Source organism: Perna viridis, chromosome 6, assembly GCF_037379345.1.
Source record: "Perna viridis isolate PV_CMFRI_1.1 ecotype Kerala chromosome 6, ASM3737934v1, whole genome shotgun sequence".
NCBI classification, from domain to species: Eukaryota; Metazoa; Mollusca; class Bivalvia; order Mytilida; family Mytilidae; genus Perna; species Perna viridis.
In genome coordinates, this window is record NC_142450.1 from 40,269,597 (window position 1) to 40,281,978 (window position 12,382).

At 32.7% G+C, this 12,382-nt stretch overlaps 1 protein-coding gene across 1 annotated transcript; it reads left to right on the forward strand.

Annotated features, from left to right (window-relative positions):
• The first annotated feature begins 43 nt into the window (after nucleotides 1-43).
• LOC148614942 (dual serine/threonine and tyrosine protein kinase-like) lies at nucleotides 44-10,916 on the forward strand. The gene is made up of 2 exons (XM_088589503.1): nucleotides 44-1,313; nucleotides 9,073-10,916. Exons 1-2 carry the CDS (start codon nucleotides 1,104-1,106, stop codon nucleotides 9,472-9,474), a joined length of 612 nt encoding a protein of 203 aa, XP_088445629.1. The 5' UTR covers nucleotides 44-1,103; the 3' UTR covers nucleotides 9,475-10,916.
• The last annotated feature ends 1,466 nt before the right edge of the window (nucleotides 10,917-12,382 follow it).

The window sequence follows — 12,382 nt, forward strand, 5'->3', positions numbered from 1 at the left end:
AATTCTTCACAGATGTTGGTGAAGCTACCGTTCTTAGGTTAAGTATATATTTCGAGATACAATTGTTGTTGTCATCAATTTAAAACATATTTTGTTCAACCCTTTTAAAGCATTGATAAATTCGAAGAAAATCCATCCTTCTTACAGTCTATTCGTCGATTATACGTTTGTATCCTCATATACTTTGTCGCTGATTCATAAATATGATATATAGGGAGTATCCATTTTATATCACAATATTGCTAAGCCAATTTGACTGTATGAGAATTTTCGAATATTTGAGGGAATGCATTTAAAAATATGTCATTAGGCAGCTCCTTTTTTTCTTTTATCCTGGCATATGTTATGATGTTCCAGATGAACCGATGGGGTTTACCGTTTTTAAGCTCAATTCATCACTCCTCATTAACCCCTGAAATTAGGTAATGAAACTTTTCTGGAACAGAATCAAGTAAAATGCATCCACTACTGAGATCTTTGATAGGAACTTTTTAAATTTATTCAGACCTATTAAGGGTTTTTGAATTTTAAAGCATGCCATTATTATATTTGTAATTGGTATTTTAACAATGTCCATGTAAATAAATGACTTAGTTAGCGTTTCTAGTGCCTTAAATCGATAATACATACCCTTATTTCAACATTACTATTGAAATGTCATGGATGAATATTCAAAATATATTTTTGATCGGTCAACATTTAAGAGTAAGTAAAAATATTTCAATTGAGATGAACAGAATATTAGATCAGGGCCTCATTCTAATACACAACTTATGGTTATTTCTAGGAGTGTATATGGCATTCAGGAATGTCCTACAGTGTACCATAAATGAAGCTATGCCTCGAATGTATTTTACTATAGACTACAAAAGATCATTCATTTAAATTAATTAAATTCAATATGATTATATTCCATATTGGTGGGTTAAACATTTTTCTTATGCATACTTTAATATCATGATTGTTTTGCGAGGCTACAAATGTTTTCATCTTCAGGCCATATACTTGTCCAATTGTTTTGGCCGATATCACATCGTAAGTTATGCTTATGACAATATGTGTGTTCAATCTACAGGAAAATTCATAGTCCGTACTTAGCACAGATGTATGAAATGGAATTGAAGAAAAGCGATAATTCAGTTGAGTTAAAAACCTTTTCTGAACACTGTGTTGCAAATTTGGAATATGCAATATTCGAAGAAGGGTTCAGCAAAAGATCAAATTGCAAGCACGTCTCAGAAGCTCTTGATGGTCTTTGGTATCTGCATCAAAATGGTATAGCACACAGAAAAATACGATTGGAAGCGATCTTGGTAAGTTGGTATAATCAATATCTGCAAAGAAGTGTTTAGAAGAAAATGCGACTTGCAATATATCAATGGAGCAAGGATTAAACATGCATACGTCCAAAACTGTATTCAATTTGCTCAAATGATTCAACGTATCGGGAAGATACCATTAGCGCGTTAGGCTCTGAACAATTCCCAACGGTATTAGAACTATCAAATTTGCGAAGAAATATTTGGTCGTTCAAACTCAAACTATCAAAGCAAATATATTTTCGTTTCCTTTGCGAGGCTCGTACTGTGTTACATCTGTGGTAACAACGCCCGCAATAAATCTAGCACCCTAGACCACTTGACCAGCTCAGCTAGGCTATATAAAAATAAATGTTGCGTTTGCCAAGTTATTCTTCCTCGTAAGTGTTCAGCCATTCAATGAGTTTTTCCGTGCCTTTGACATGAACAGAGTTTGAAGGATAGTAAATGGTGTGAACACAACTCACTACATAATCAAATGAAAACTTGTGATAGCTTTGCGATTGTAAAACATTTTGTAGTTGAAACATAGTGTCTTAGATTATCTCAAACTTTGCGTCAAAGTATGACTTAAAACAAAATAAAAATCTGACTGTGAAGCTAATATACTATGGATTCATTTTTATTCTTTGGGTTCTGATTTTTATCGTGTTCGCGAGTAGGTTGGACCACAAAATTAAGATTCCAACGACCACTTATTTCCGTGGATGAATATTTACTCAAATAGTTTGATATCGATATCGTTCAAGTGCATTGGGGGAAGAAGCCATATCGAGTGATCGACACCCTGAAACACTTAACTGCGCATATTAGCTACTTACTAGTTCCATATTGCATTGAGGCTAACTGGGTTATGTAATGGCAATGTAAATCAAAATAAATCATCATCATTCAATTTATCGCAGTTGTCGTTAAAGTGTCATTCGGTAAACTCTGGTTTACACCCCTTTTCGTTTACCATACAACTAGCACTGGTGCCTCAAATTTTCATTTGCAATAATTTTGACTTGTCGGAACGTGTATTCCTGGAAATGAAAACGGGAGTCCTGATTCCCTGACGGATGTATTATACATATTTCATCTGTAATTAAAAAAAAAAACTTAATACATTAAGGCACTGATGCTTTTCACATGTCAGTGTGAAACAAAACTAGACTAGATACTGCATAACCTTATGGATGCAATGACATCAAAAGTATAGGAAACCTTTCAAGCCAATATAACAATAGTACAAATGTGATGAATTTATTTCACACAAAAAAAAAAACAAGACGAGAACGGAGTCATGGCCAACGCCACTATATGTCACCTAAGTTACATGATGTCTCCATAGATGGTCTCCATCCTTTCATACAAAAATCTCTTGAACTTCATCACATTAGATCCAAACTTTATTCTATACCTCTCACTCTAGTACACTCTCTTACAAAACAAGTCTTGATACTCCTGTTTCTGATCCCACCTCATCATTATACAGACTGCCATCATTTTGGATATTGGTTTCCACAAACCCTTTAAACCAGTTTGTGTGAAAAGTCAAGAAAAACGATTATTTCTTCCACTACCGTATGTCAACAAAGGTATAGATGCAATTAATTTGGCAATCATGCTCCATCACAAAAGGGGTACCAACAAAATTCCCCCATATTTCAAAGACAAATCCATACCAATTATTTCATATTCCTATACTTCACCTATTGCACCCAAATTTTCAATTATAAAAGGCTATTGCAGAACTTCGAGATTGAGAAATTCAAGGCTAAACGACCTGACTGTTTTTGAAAAAACTCTCCATTCAACTATGCTCCTTCCGGTCACGTCGTTACGGGAGATTTGTCCATCATCGAAAACAAATCTCTGCGTAATATCCTTTCTGAAGGTCCCAAGTTCCGTGAACCGCGTTCCATAAATTGGAATTATAACTTTAAAGTTATTGTGGATTCCGCAAGAAAATGGATAAAACGAAAACAAGACACTGATTCTCTATCAGATTGGTTAAAGGCCGTGAGGTCCTAAATTTTGAAACGAATGAACGTTTTAAGTAGGTCAATGAGTGCCAATGCCACATCAGTTTTCAAGGACAATGATGTAGCAAAAACATTGTCTACTATACATGACAAATATGTTGTCGTGCCAGCAAACGAAGCCCGAAACAACATTGTTTTTGCCTACAAAACGTTTTACATCCAATGTTTATTATCAAAGGTAGACGTAGAAAATAACACCAGTGATGAGACCTATATTGATACACACTCTCCAAAGAAGAAATTGTGGAAAACCATAAATCTGTGCTATCTTCTTTTGGTCTCTCTACCAAAGACGATGACTGTGATTTACCGTCTATGTACTGAATTCCTAAACTCCACAAGAATCCATATGTTACATAGCTGGATCTGCAAAGTGTACCACCGAACCTCTTTCACAACTTTTAACTTCTACACTCACAGCTGTGAAAGAGGGTTTGCAGTCCTACCACAACACTTTTTACTCCCGTAGTGGTATTAATTCAATGTGGATCCTGAAAAATTCGAAAGATCATTAGGAGACATTCAGTTTAAGACTATTATCAGAATATAATAGCATTAAAACCTGTGATTTTTCAATACTTTATACTTTTATTCCACATACTCAGTTAAAATCCCGACTTAAAAACATTATACATCGTTGTTTTTCTTCCAAAACAATGGTACACCTAGATACAAATATATAGTTCTTGGTAGAGATTCCTCATACTTTGTAAGAAATAATTCCAAATCATGTTCCAAATATACAAAAAGAAGATGTTTACAAAATGCTGGAATTTTTAATCGACAACATATTTGTCCAGTGTGATGGACGCGTTTTTAACAAACGGTCGGCATTTCAATAGGAACAAATTGTTCTCCTCTACTTGCTTGCCTATTCCTTCACTTTTTTGAGGCTGGTTTTATAGCTGATCTAATCCGAAAGAAAGAATATCGTTTAGCTAGATCCTTTAATCTCAGTTTCCGCTATAAAGATGACGTATTATCTTTAAACAATCCTAATTAAGGGGATTTGATACATCGCGTGTACCCCAAAGAACTTGAGATAAAGGATACTACAGACACTGTAAGGTCAGCCTCATATCTTGACCTACACTTAGAAATCGATGGTAAAGGAAAACTATTGACCAAACTTTGCGACAAACGTGATGAATTTTCATTCAAAATTGTCAACTTACCTTTCATCAGTGGCAACATCCCTTCAGCACCTGCGTATAGAGTGTTCATATCACAACTTATACGTTATGCCATAGCTTGCCGAGACTACGCAGACTTTTTGTATCGCTCTAGAATTCTATCAAATAGGCTTCTGGAGCAGGGTTATGTTGCTACAAAGTTGAAGTCATTACTACAAACGTTTTATGGCCATGAACTCGTGGATCGTTATGGTGTATCCATCTGCGCCATGAAAACTGATTTGTTCAACATGTCATAGTTTTCCTTTCCTCTTTCGTCTATCCCGGACTTGACTTTTTATGAGCAACTCGGCGGGTGTTTCTAAATAAAACAGAGGACGCATACCCTACCGGTGCACCGGACTCATGCTCCCAGTTTTTAGTGGAGTCCGAGTTGCTGAGTTGCTTTTGTTACTTTGTATGTATGATTTTACTTGCTCTGTGTTCTTTTGTGTGTATGTCTGTTTTCCATGTCATGTCTTTGTCCTTGGATTACATTCTTTTGATTACTGCTATAACCTTGGTTCCCTTGATTACTCTTTCAAGTATCCAACGAATTGGTTTTTTTCTAAGACGGTATAAATAAAACACCATTTAAAAGATACCTTAGAAATTACTAACATTCTAATGTGTAGCGTTGTTGCTACGAGCTGGTCATTTACTTTTGTTTCTTTATATGTATTATTTTGGTTAATTCATGTTCTTTATTGTGTGTGTCTGTTTTCACTCTCTAGGTTTTGTCCCTGTGTTACATTCTTTTGATTTCAGTTAGAATCTTGGTCCTTGATTACTGTCTTAGAATACGAGGCGACAAAAAGGTGTAAAACAGCTCATTGTGTCTTTACATATCACTTGTTCCTAAAAAGTACTGTTAGTTTGCACTGGACCTTTGTCAAGAAAAACTCCACACTATCAAGAATCTTTCCCAACCCAAATTTGATTGTTGCAGACAGCCAGACAATTAACGAGATATGTAACATCTAAGAATGTGGCGACACTGTTTGCCACATTGCTCCGTCGGATTATGTTTTGAACTTAACAAAAATAATAATAACGAAGATATGGAAACAAAACAAAATAACAGAATTTAGTTGTTAAGAAAAAAAAGTTCCATGCAAATTAACGCATTTCTGCCGATTTTCCGAAAATCGTTTTTGTCTTTTTGAAACGAAGCATACATCTTTGTGTTTCTCTAGATATATAAACATTCGTATATTCGGTCATTTTATTTGATGTAGAATCATTCTTCTAAATCGATTGAGAGTTATTGGATTTTCTAACTATAGGCGTGGAAGTGCCAAAGGAAAATGTTTTCAAACTAAGTATTTATTTTTTATGACAAATGCAACTTGGTTTCAATTCTTACAAGGTTCAATAGTGATAAAACCTATATAATTGCGAAACAAAAATATCTATAAAAAATTCCATGGAAATACATACAACACTTGAAATCAGTTGCAATAAGTCTTACAATCTTGGAAACATCGAATAGAAATAAATATTTCTTTTTTACAGTTTATTTTCCTCAACATTATATTAACCTTCTCCATAAAAGTCAACAATCAATCTTACGACTTGATGTCTCATTTGAAACTATGCAGAGCATTACCAAAAATTAAATTAATTTTACGTCAATATATTCGACACCACCACATGATGGTACGAATAGCAGTTCTTCTCACAAAATGAATTGAAAATACCTTTCCATTTTTCCTCGAGTTGGTATTAATCTGTTCGAAAAATGTTGAAAACAAGAAAGGGCGAATTGGCTGACGGAAAAAGACTGATTATAATCAGAGGAATTCTATGAAGAAGACGGTGTTTCCTCCTTCTTAATGTTTTATAAATGCAACACTTATTTCATAAGTACCAGCAAGGCATAAACTACACTATTCTTATTTTTACAAAATTATCAGATGATTATTTTGTTGATCATTTTTTCTATCAACATCAAATTAAATGAAGATATTTCGATCATGTGTTGTTTATTGGTAGTTTTGCATTTAAATAATCTTCAATTGTTTAACATTGGCATGAAATTATAGCATAAAACTTATTTACTTTTTGTAGTATATTTGTTTTTAATTAATCGTCTAAGTAATTTGAAAGCTTTCACGTGATATAGTATAATATTTAATTGCATGAAACTAAGGTACATTGTAAAAAAAGTCATTTTTCAAGTGTAAAAAAACATCCAATCGATATGATATATATATATGATAAAAATATTCATAATATTTACATTAAGAAAAAAAGATTAAAAATCCTCTTGCATAAAAAAAATAAAACAAAATTTCACAAACGAAGGCATAATATTAAAAAAAAATCAAATATCCGAAAATACTATGATGGAAGACATTGTAAGATCATGTTATGACATATGTGTTTTTGTTTATTTACTGTGTTTGAAAATCCTTAGTGTTGCTGTAAAGAGACTACTTAAATGGACCAGAATAAACTATCACAAATTCATGAATTGTTATTCCTACGTAAATGCCTACCTCTTAGATCTCATTTGATAATTGAAAATTTATTTTTGTGCTCGCTATGATTTTTTTATTTATGTTAATCAATGCATGATTTAAGACAGACCAATAAAACATTCGAGTTGTTTATGAACCCAGACAGTGAAAAATCATTACAGTTATGTATCTTCAAATAGTTCCATGATTGTTGATATATTTAGGGCATGACGATTGGGATGGTTGCAGTCAATAAACGAAAAAAGTTTCCAGCAATATATCCAAAATTGACACTATCTGAAAGGCATATAGAACTTTTGTGTGTTTTTCAACGTGTATTTTGACTATATACATGGAGAAACCAATGACCGTTGTGCATGAGTAGCATGCAAATTCTGACAACGAATAAACCAAGATTAAAGAATATAAACTTTCATCAGGTCTCTCTTTTGAAACTACCTTGAAGTCTTACACAATTACGAAATATCAGATGAAAATCACAAATCAAAGTAGCTAGAGCATAGGATTTACAGCGGTTCTCTTTTACAGTTATCAATCATATTGGTATCCTGATAGTGCATTTAAATTACATTTTGTTATTACATTTTACATGCTCATGTCTGGAGAGATAAAATTATTTTATTCGCTTTGTAATATCAAGTTCAAGATCAAATTCCGGTGGTTAAAAAAAGTAATTGATAATGGGGTATGTTTTATGGTGATTTTTGTTCCTTAAGTTAATATTGTCAATTTTAGCTATTGGGTTTTTCCTCAATAGTTTGTTTTAAAAATCTGGTAGAAAGGTTGATTTACCTGTGTGTTTCATTTACTTCGTTTACATCATGATACTTAGTTATTAATGACTTCGCCCTAATGTGAATAGTGTTCGACACGTGTCGCGGACCTGCATTAGTGTATAACATTATGAAAATCTGTTCCTGTTACCTTCCATTGCCGTGATCAATAAACAGACGTACGACTGGTACTTTTATTGTTCAGCAATCACAATACAACATCAACGTACAAACAATAAGAAGAGAGAAAGAGTCAGAAGGCTCCTTTCTTGAGGGCGAATCCTCTAGAACTTAAATCTCTTTAGTTCTCTCTTTAATAAGTTCCTTCTTAGTCCTCTTTTCTAAGTTCCCTATATATACTAACGATTATGTAACACAACTATATATTGGTCAAACCCACTGTTCATGTCTATGTTATGATTAATTTATCATGTTTATTTCCCCACTTTTAATGTGTCTTAATAATACCCTCTGTATTTGAACCTGTACAACCACATTTTTCCTCATGTACTCTTGTCATCTTAATGGTTGTATTCTTGTTTATGTATTCAGGTATGTCATATGTACATGTAACACCTTTTCGATTTGTACAAGTATGTGGTTATAATTTGTTTTATTATCTGTTGTCCACATTGGAATTTCATTATGTATTGGGAGTTATTTTGCACCTGTTCTCATGTTTTGTATAGTTGTTTTACCCCTTATACGTATAGATTTAATCAAAAGTTCACATAATAAAATATCAGTTATAAAGTCTCAAAATGTCCATACACTCTCCTCCTCTTCTCAAAGACTAACATCATTTAATCAAGAATGTCCTATCACAAGTGTTAGATTATCACCCGATTATACTTACTTAAAATATAGCGGGTGTCACTGGCTAAGCAGACAATGCTTACCTTTCCGGAGCACCCGATGTCACTTCTAGTTTCTTTTGGGAGTTCATATTGCTTGCGCTTTATTTTTTTGTTTTTTGTTTTGTTTGTTTTGTTTTGTTTTGTTTTGTTTTGTTTTTTGTTTTTTTTTTAATTTTTTTTGTGACGTCTTGTTTCCTGTAATATTTTTATTCGGTTTGCTACAGTGTAGATAGTCTCCTACATGTGTTCACGGGAAAGATATTCATGTTTTCTAACTTGGCTTCATTTAGAATTTGATGTCTACTTTTTTGTGTGAATGAAGTCAGTGCTTGGCTGTTTGTGCCTTGAATGTCATATTAAAGAAAAACAATACTAATAACTAAATGAATATCATGTTGCTAAAAACTTAATGTGTTTATTTACTATGGATAACCTTTTCAGATAAAAGACAACCAAGCAATGATATCAGACGGGGGTATAGAAGAGGATTCTGTACCGACAGGTGAAATAGAAGGTGGGCCTGTCGTTCGAGCCCCGGAAACCATAAAAAATGGCTATTATGTCATTGAATCAGACATGTTTCAAGTTGGTCTTATTCTATGGGAAGTATGGTATCAACAAAGAGCATTCTTCACAAAAAAGGAAAAACGGTGTATTTGGAAAACGTATAACGAACTTGAAGCTAACGTAATAAAAGGGAAAAGGCCTGCACTGAATTCACCTCGTCCTCCGGAAAGCATAGCTTTAAAAATCGAAGACTGTTGGGGAATTGATCTAAGCAAAAGACCTTCTGCGAAAGACGTTAGAGATGTGATTTTGGTGTATTTGAAACATATCAAATAGTTCTTGTAGGCTGCAAATGCATGTAAGCAAGACAGCATTGGCATTGATCCTTCGTTTTTTTTTTTAACAAAAAATTGAAAAATTTAAATATAACCCAATGGATGTAGATATTTTTAATTGAATAACGAAAGCAATAAAATAGGCTTTATAGCCAGAACTTTCGATGAAACACATTCATAGAATCGGTGGGTGCAGTCATACATGTTTATAACCTATTCCAATCTCAAAATGCAATATTGTTTTTGCTATCTGAAAAAAAACACAATTGCAATAAATTAGTACTCAGTAGTTTCATCCTCTTTTAACAGTCAAGCTAGACAAACCGTCAGGATGAGATCATTGATAATTTATGACAAGAATTACACGTTAAAAGTAATAATTTGGTCAGGCATTTTTTCTGTGTTTGTATTTGGTTGATGATCCCTACCTTGCCCCGTTTAAGATTAAGCTGCAATACTTGAAATGTATAATAGATCTACTCACGATGATCTCTTGTGCTAGAGGAAGGGTAGGAGCTAAGTACATGTATATAATTTGGAGATATGAAACAACTGACGTATACAGGCTTATATGAAATGACCTGGTGCAAAACGATCAAATTCGAACAGATTCGGGATCAAAAGACTCGATTCTCTTTTAATACATTTTTTATACATTTGAAAGTTATTTAGATGTGGTTTTTATTGGCATATTCATTATTGTACATCCCCATGTTGAGGCTCATTATGGGCTAATTGGTATTGGTAAAATTTGTAAAAGTCAGAAATGCATAGAGTAGTTTGTTTGTTGTTGTTGTTATTTTTTAATTAATGATATGGTATTTTTTTAAATAATGGCGCAATATAATCAACAATAACAGCAACTAGAAACCCTTACATGGTCTCTTTCTCTCACCTGAAAATAATTATTATTTGATTTCAGGAATGAAGACTGTTTCAGCATTGACACATTTTCCCTATCTGCTATGCCTTTTGAAAAATTAGACAAACCTACAGGAATGATCCATAAAAGGAGTCGTTTTTCTTTTACTTGAATCTTTTGGCTATAACTCTAACATTGAGTCACTTCGACCCAATAAAGACTTTAAAAGAGCTCTTTTATCCTCAATAGTTTGTTTTAAAAAATCTGATAGAAAGGTTGATTTACCTTTATGTTTCATAAATAGACAAAGCAGCCATATTTTCTGACAGAAAAAAATAAAACACAATTCTAGTGCATAAACAATCACAACACAATCAGTCGAACACTGTCTAGTAGTTTCAGAGGAGACGATTTTGAATTTTTTGTACGGAACAACGACAACAACAGACGCAAAATGATGGGAATAGCTCACATTGACCACAAAATGTAATCATAGTAATGATATCAGTAGTAATTGCAATAGTATTTTAATTTCTTTTTGCTTTTGTCTCACCATACTAAATAAATATTTCATTTTCTAATTTTATTTTCAATTATTAACAAAATTATCCATTGAGATTGTATGTATGCTTATGTTTGTGTATACCAATTTGCTAACATGCATTGTCAATTTCAAATAGGTAACAAAACATGAATTGCCAAAGTATATCAGCAATTGGCAGGCATTGTCAATGGCACTCATCAGTTTTTAACAATATATACGACAGCTGCTTCTTCTTCGATGACTCGTCGATTACCTTACTGATAAGACTTTAATATTATTGAACAAAAACCAATTTAAAGAAAATCCGGTGTCACGCTTTGTTAAATAGAATACACCTCTGTCAATATGGCGAAGATCGATGTGTTACCGATACAGAGTAAACAAAAAATGTTACTCTTCTTCTCGCTCAGTTCATTGCATCTATGAAATCGATTGAAAGAGATTCAAACAAACAAAATCACATTCATTTTACAATAAATTAACATAACTATTACATAGCTGTTAAAGATAAAGTATAATGAACGAATTTTAGAAATTATTATCTGTGAATAGTTCTGTGCAATGTTAACGCGATATAAATTATTGTACCGATGTCCTCTTTCATAATGATGAAATGAGATTAAAACAAAGACACGTGTTTGCAATTTTTTGAGGTTTAGAATAATTTGTATTTTTCTCAAATGAAATGGGATGTCCTTTTACGCCATTGTATTTTGTTTTCCGGACAGCCACTGTGCAATATAAAAATCAACATTCGGAGCGTGTCATTAAAAACAACTGTATAATAATAAAATTTATTATGACTGTCAAGCACTTCTTTTTAGCCTTGTTTTAGTAAATATTTCAATCTTGTAGATCGTCATTTCCGCAATACGATTTGCTCGAATCACACGCAAACAAATGTACAATTCATAGATGACATTAGGCAGAAATCGCCTGTGATAGAAATTAACAAAAATTGTAAAAACATGTAAAGTGATAGCTTTGATTCAAATAGGCAGGTATTCATTTGTAAATAATAAATATTACTGAATATTGCATCTGTATCACATGCGGTATCAACCCGAGACTCCTATATCACCCCAAACAAACACTTATAATACATACATAAAAAAGGTATATTTTTATCTAAATACTTGTTATGAATATATTTATATGTAAATTTATGATTTGTATTCATATATAAATTTGTATTTGTATCTATTTTATCATCTGTTTTTATAGGTAGTAATTTTGATTTTAATTTTTAATTCATTTCATGTTCTGTGAAACGCCATGAGTGAGATTGTATAGATATAAACCGTTTCATCTAAAAAAAAATTTGAATACAGTCTGTTAAAAAGCTTCACAAATTGTAGTATAGAAACAACAAACATGTTATGTGTAATTTCTGAATGTAGAGCAGGTCTTGACATGAACATCTGTGAAAATAAGTTTTATTAGGGAGTTTTCCTAACAAAACGTATTTTTAATTTATATTTTTTATGTAGAATGCATGTGTCA

What these genes read in the sequence shown, in the direction of transcription:
- LOC148614942 (XM_088589503.1), top strand. Translation starts at nt 1,104, where the DNA reads ATGTATGAAATGGAATTGAAGAAAAGCGATAATTCAGTTGAGTTAAAA. An exon ending in TACGATTGGAAGCGATCTTG is followed by an intron (nt 1,314 to 9,072) that starts GTAAGTTGGTAT and finishes TAACCTTTTCAG; the next exon opens with ATAAAAGACAACCAAGCAAT.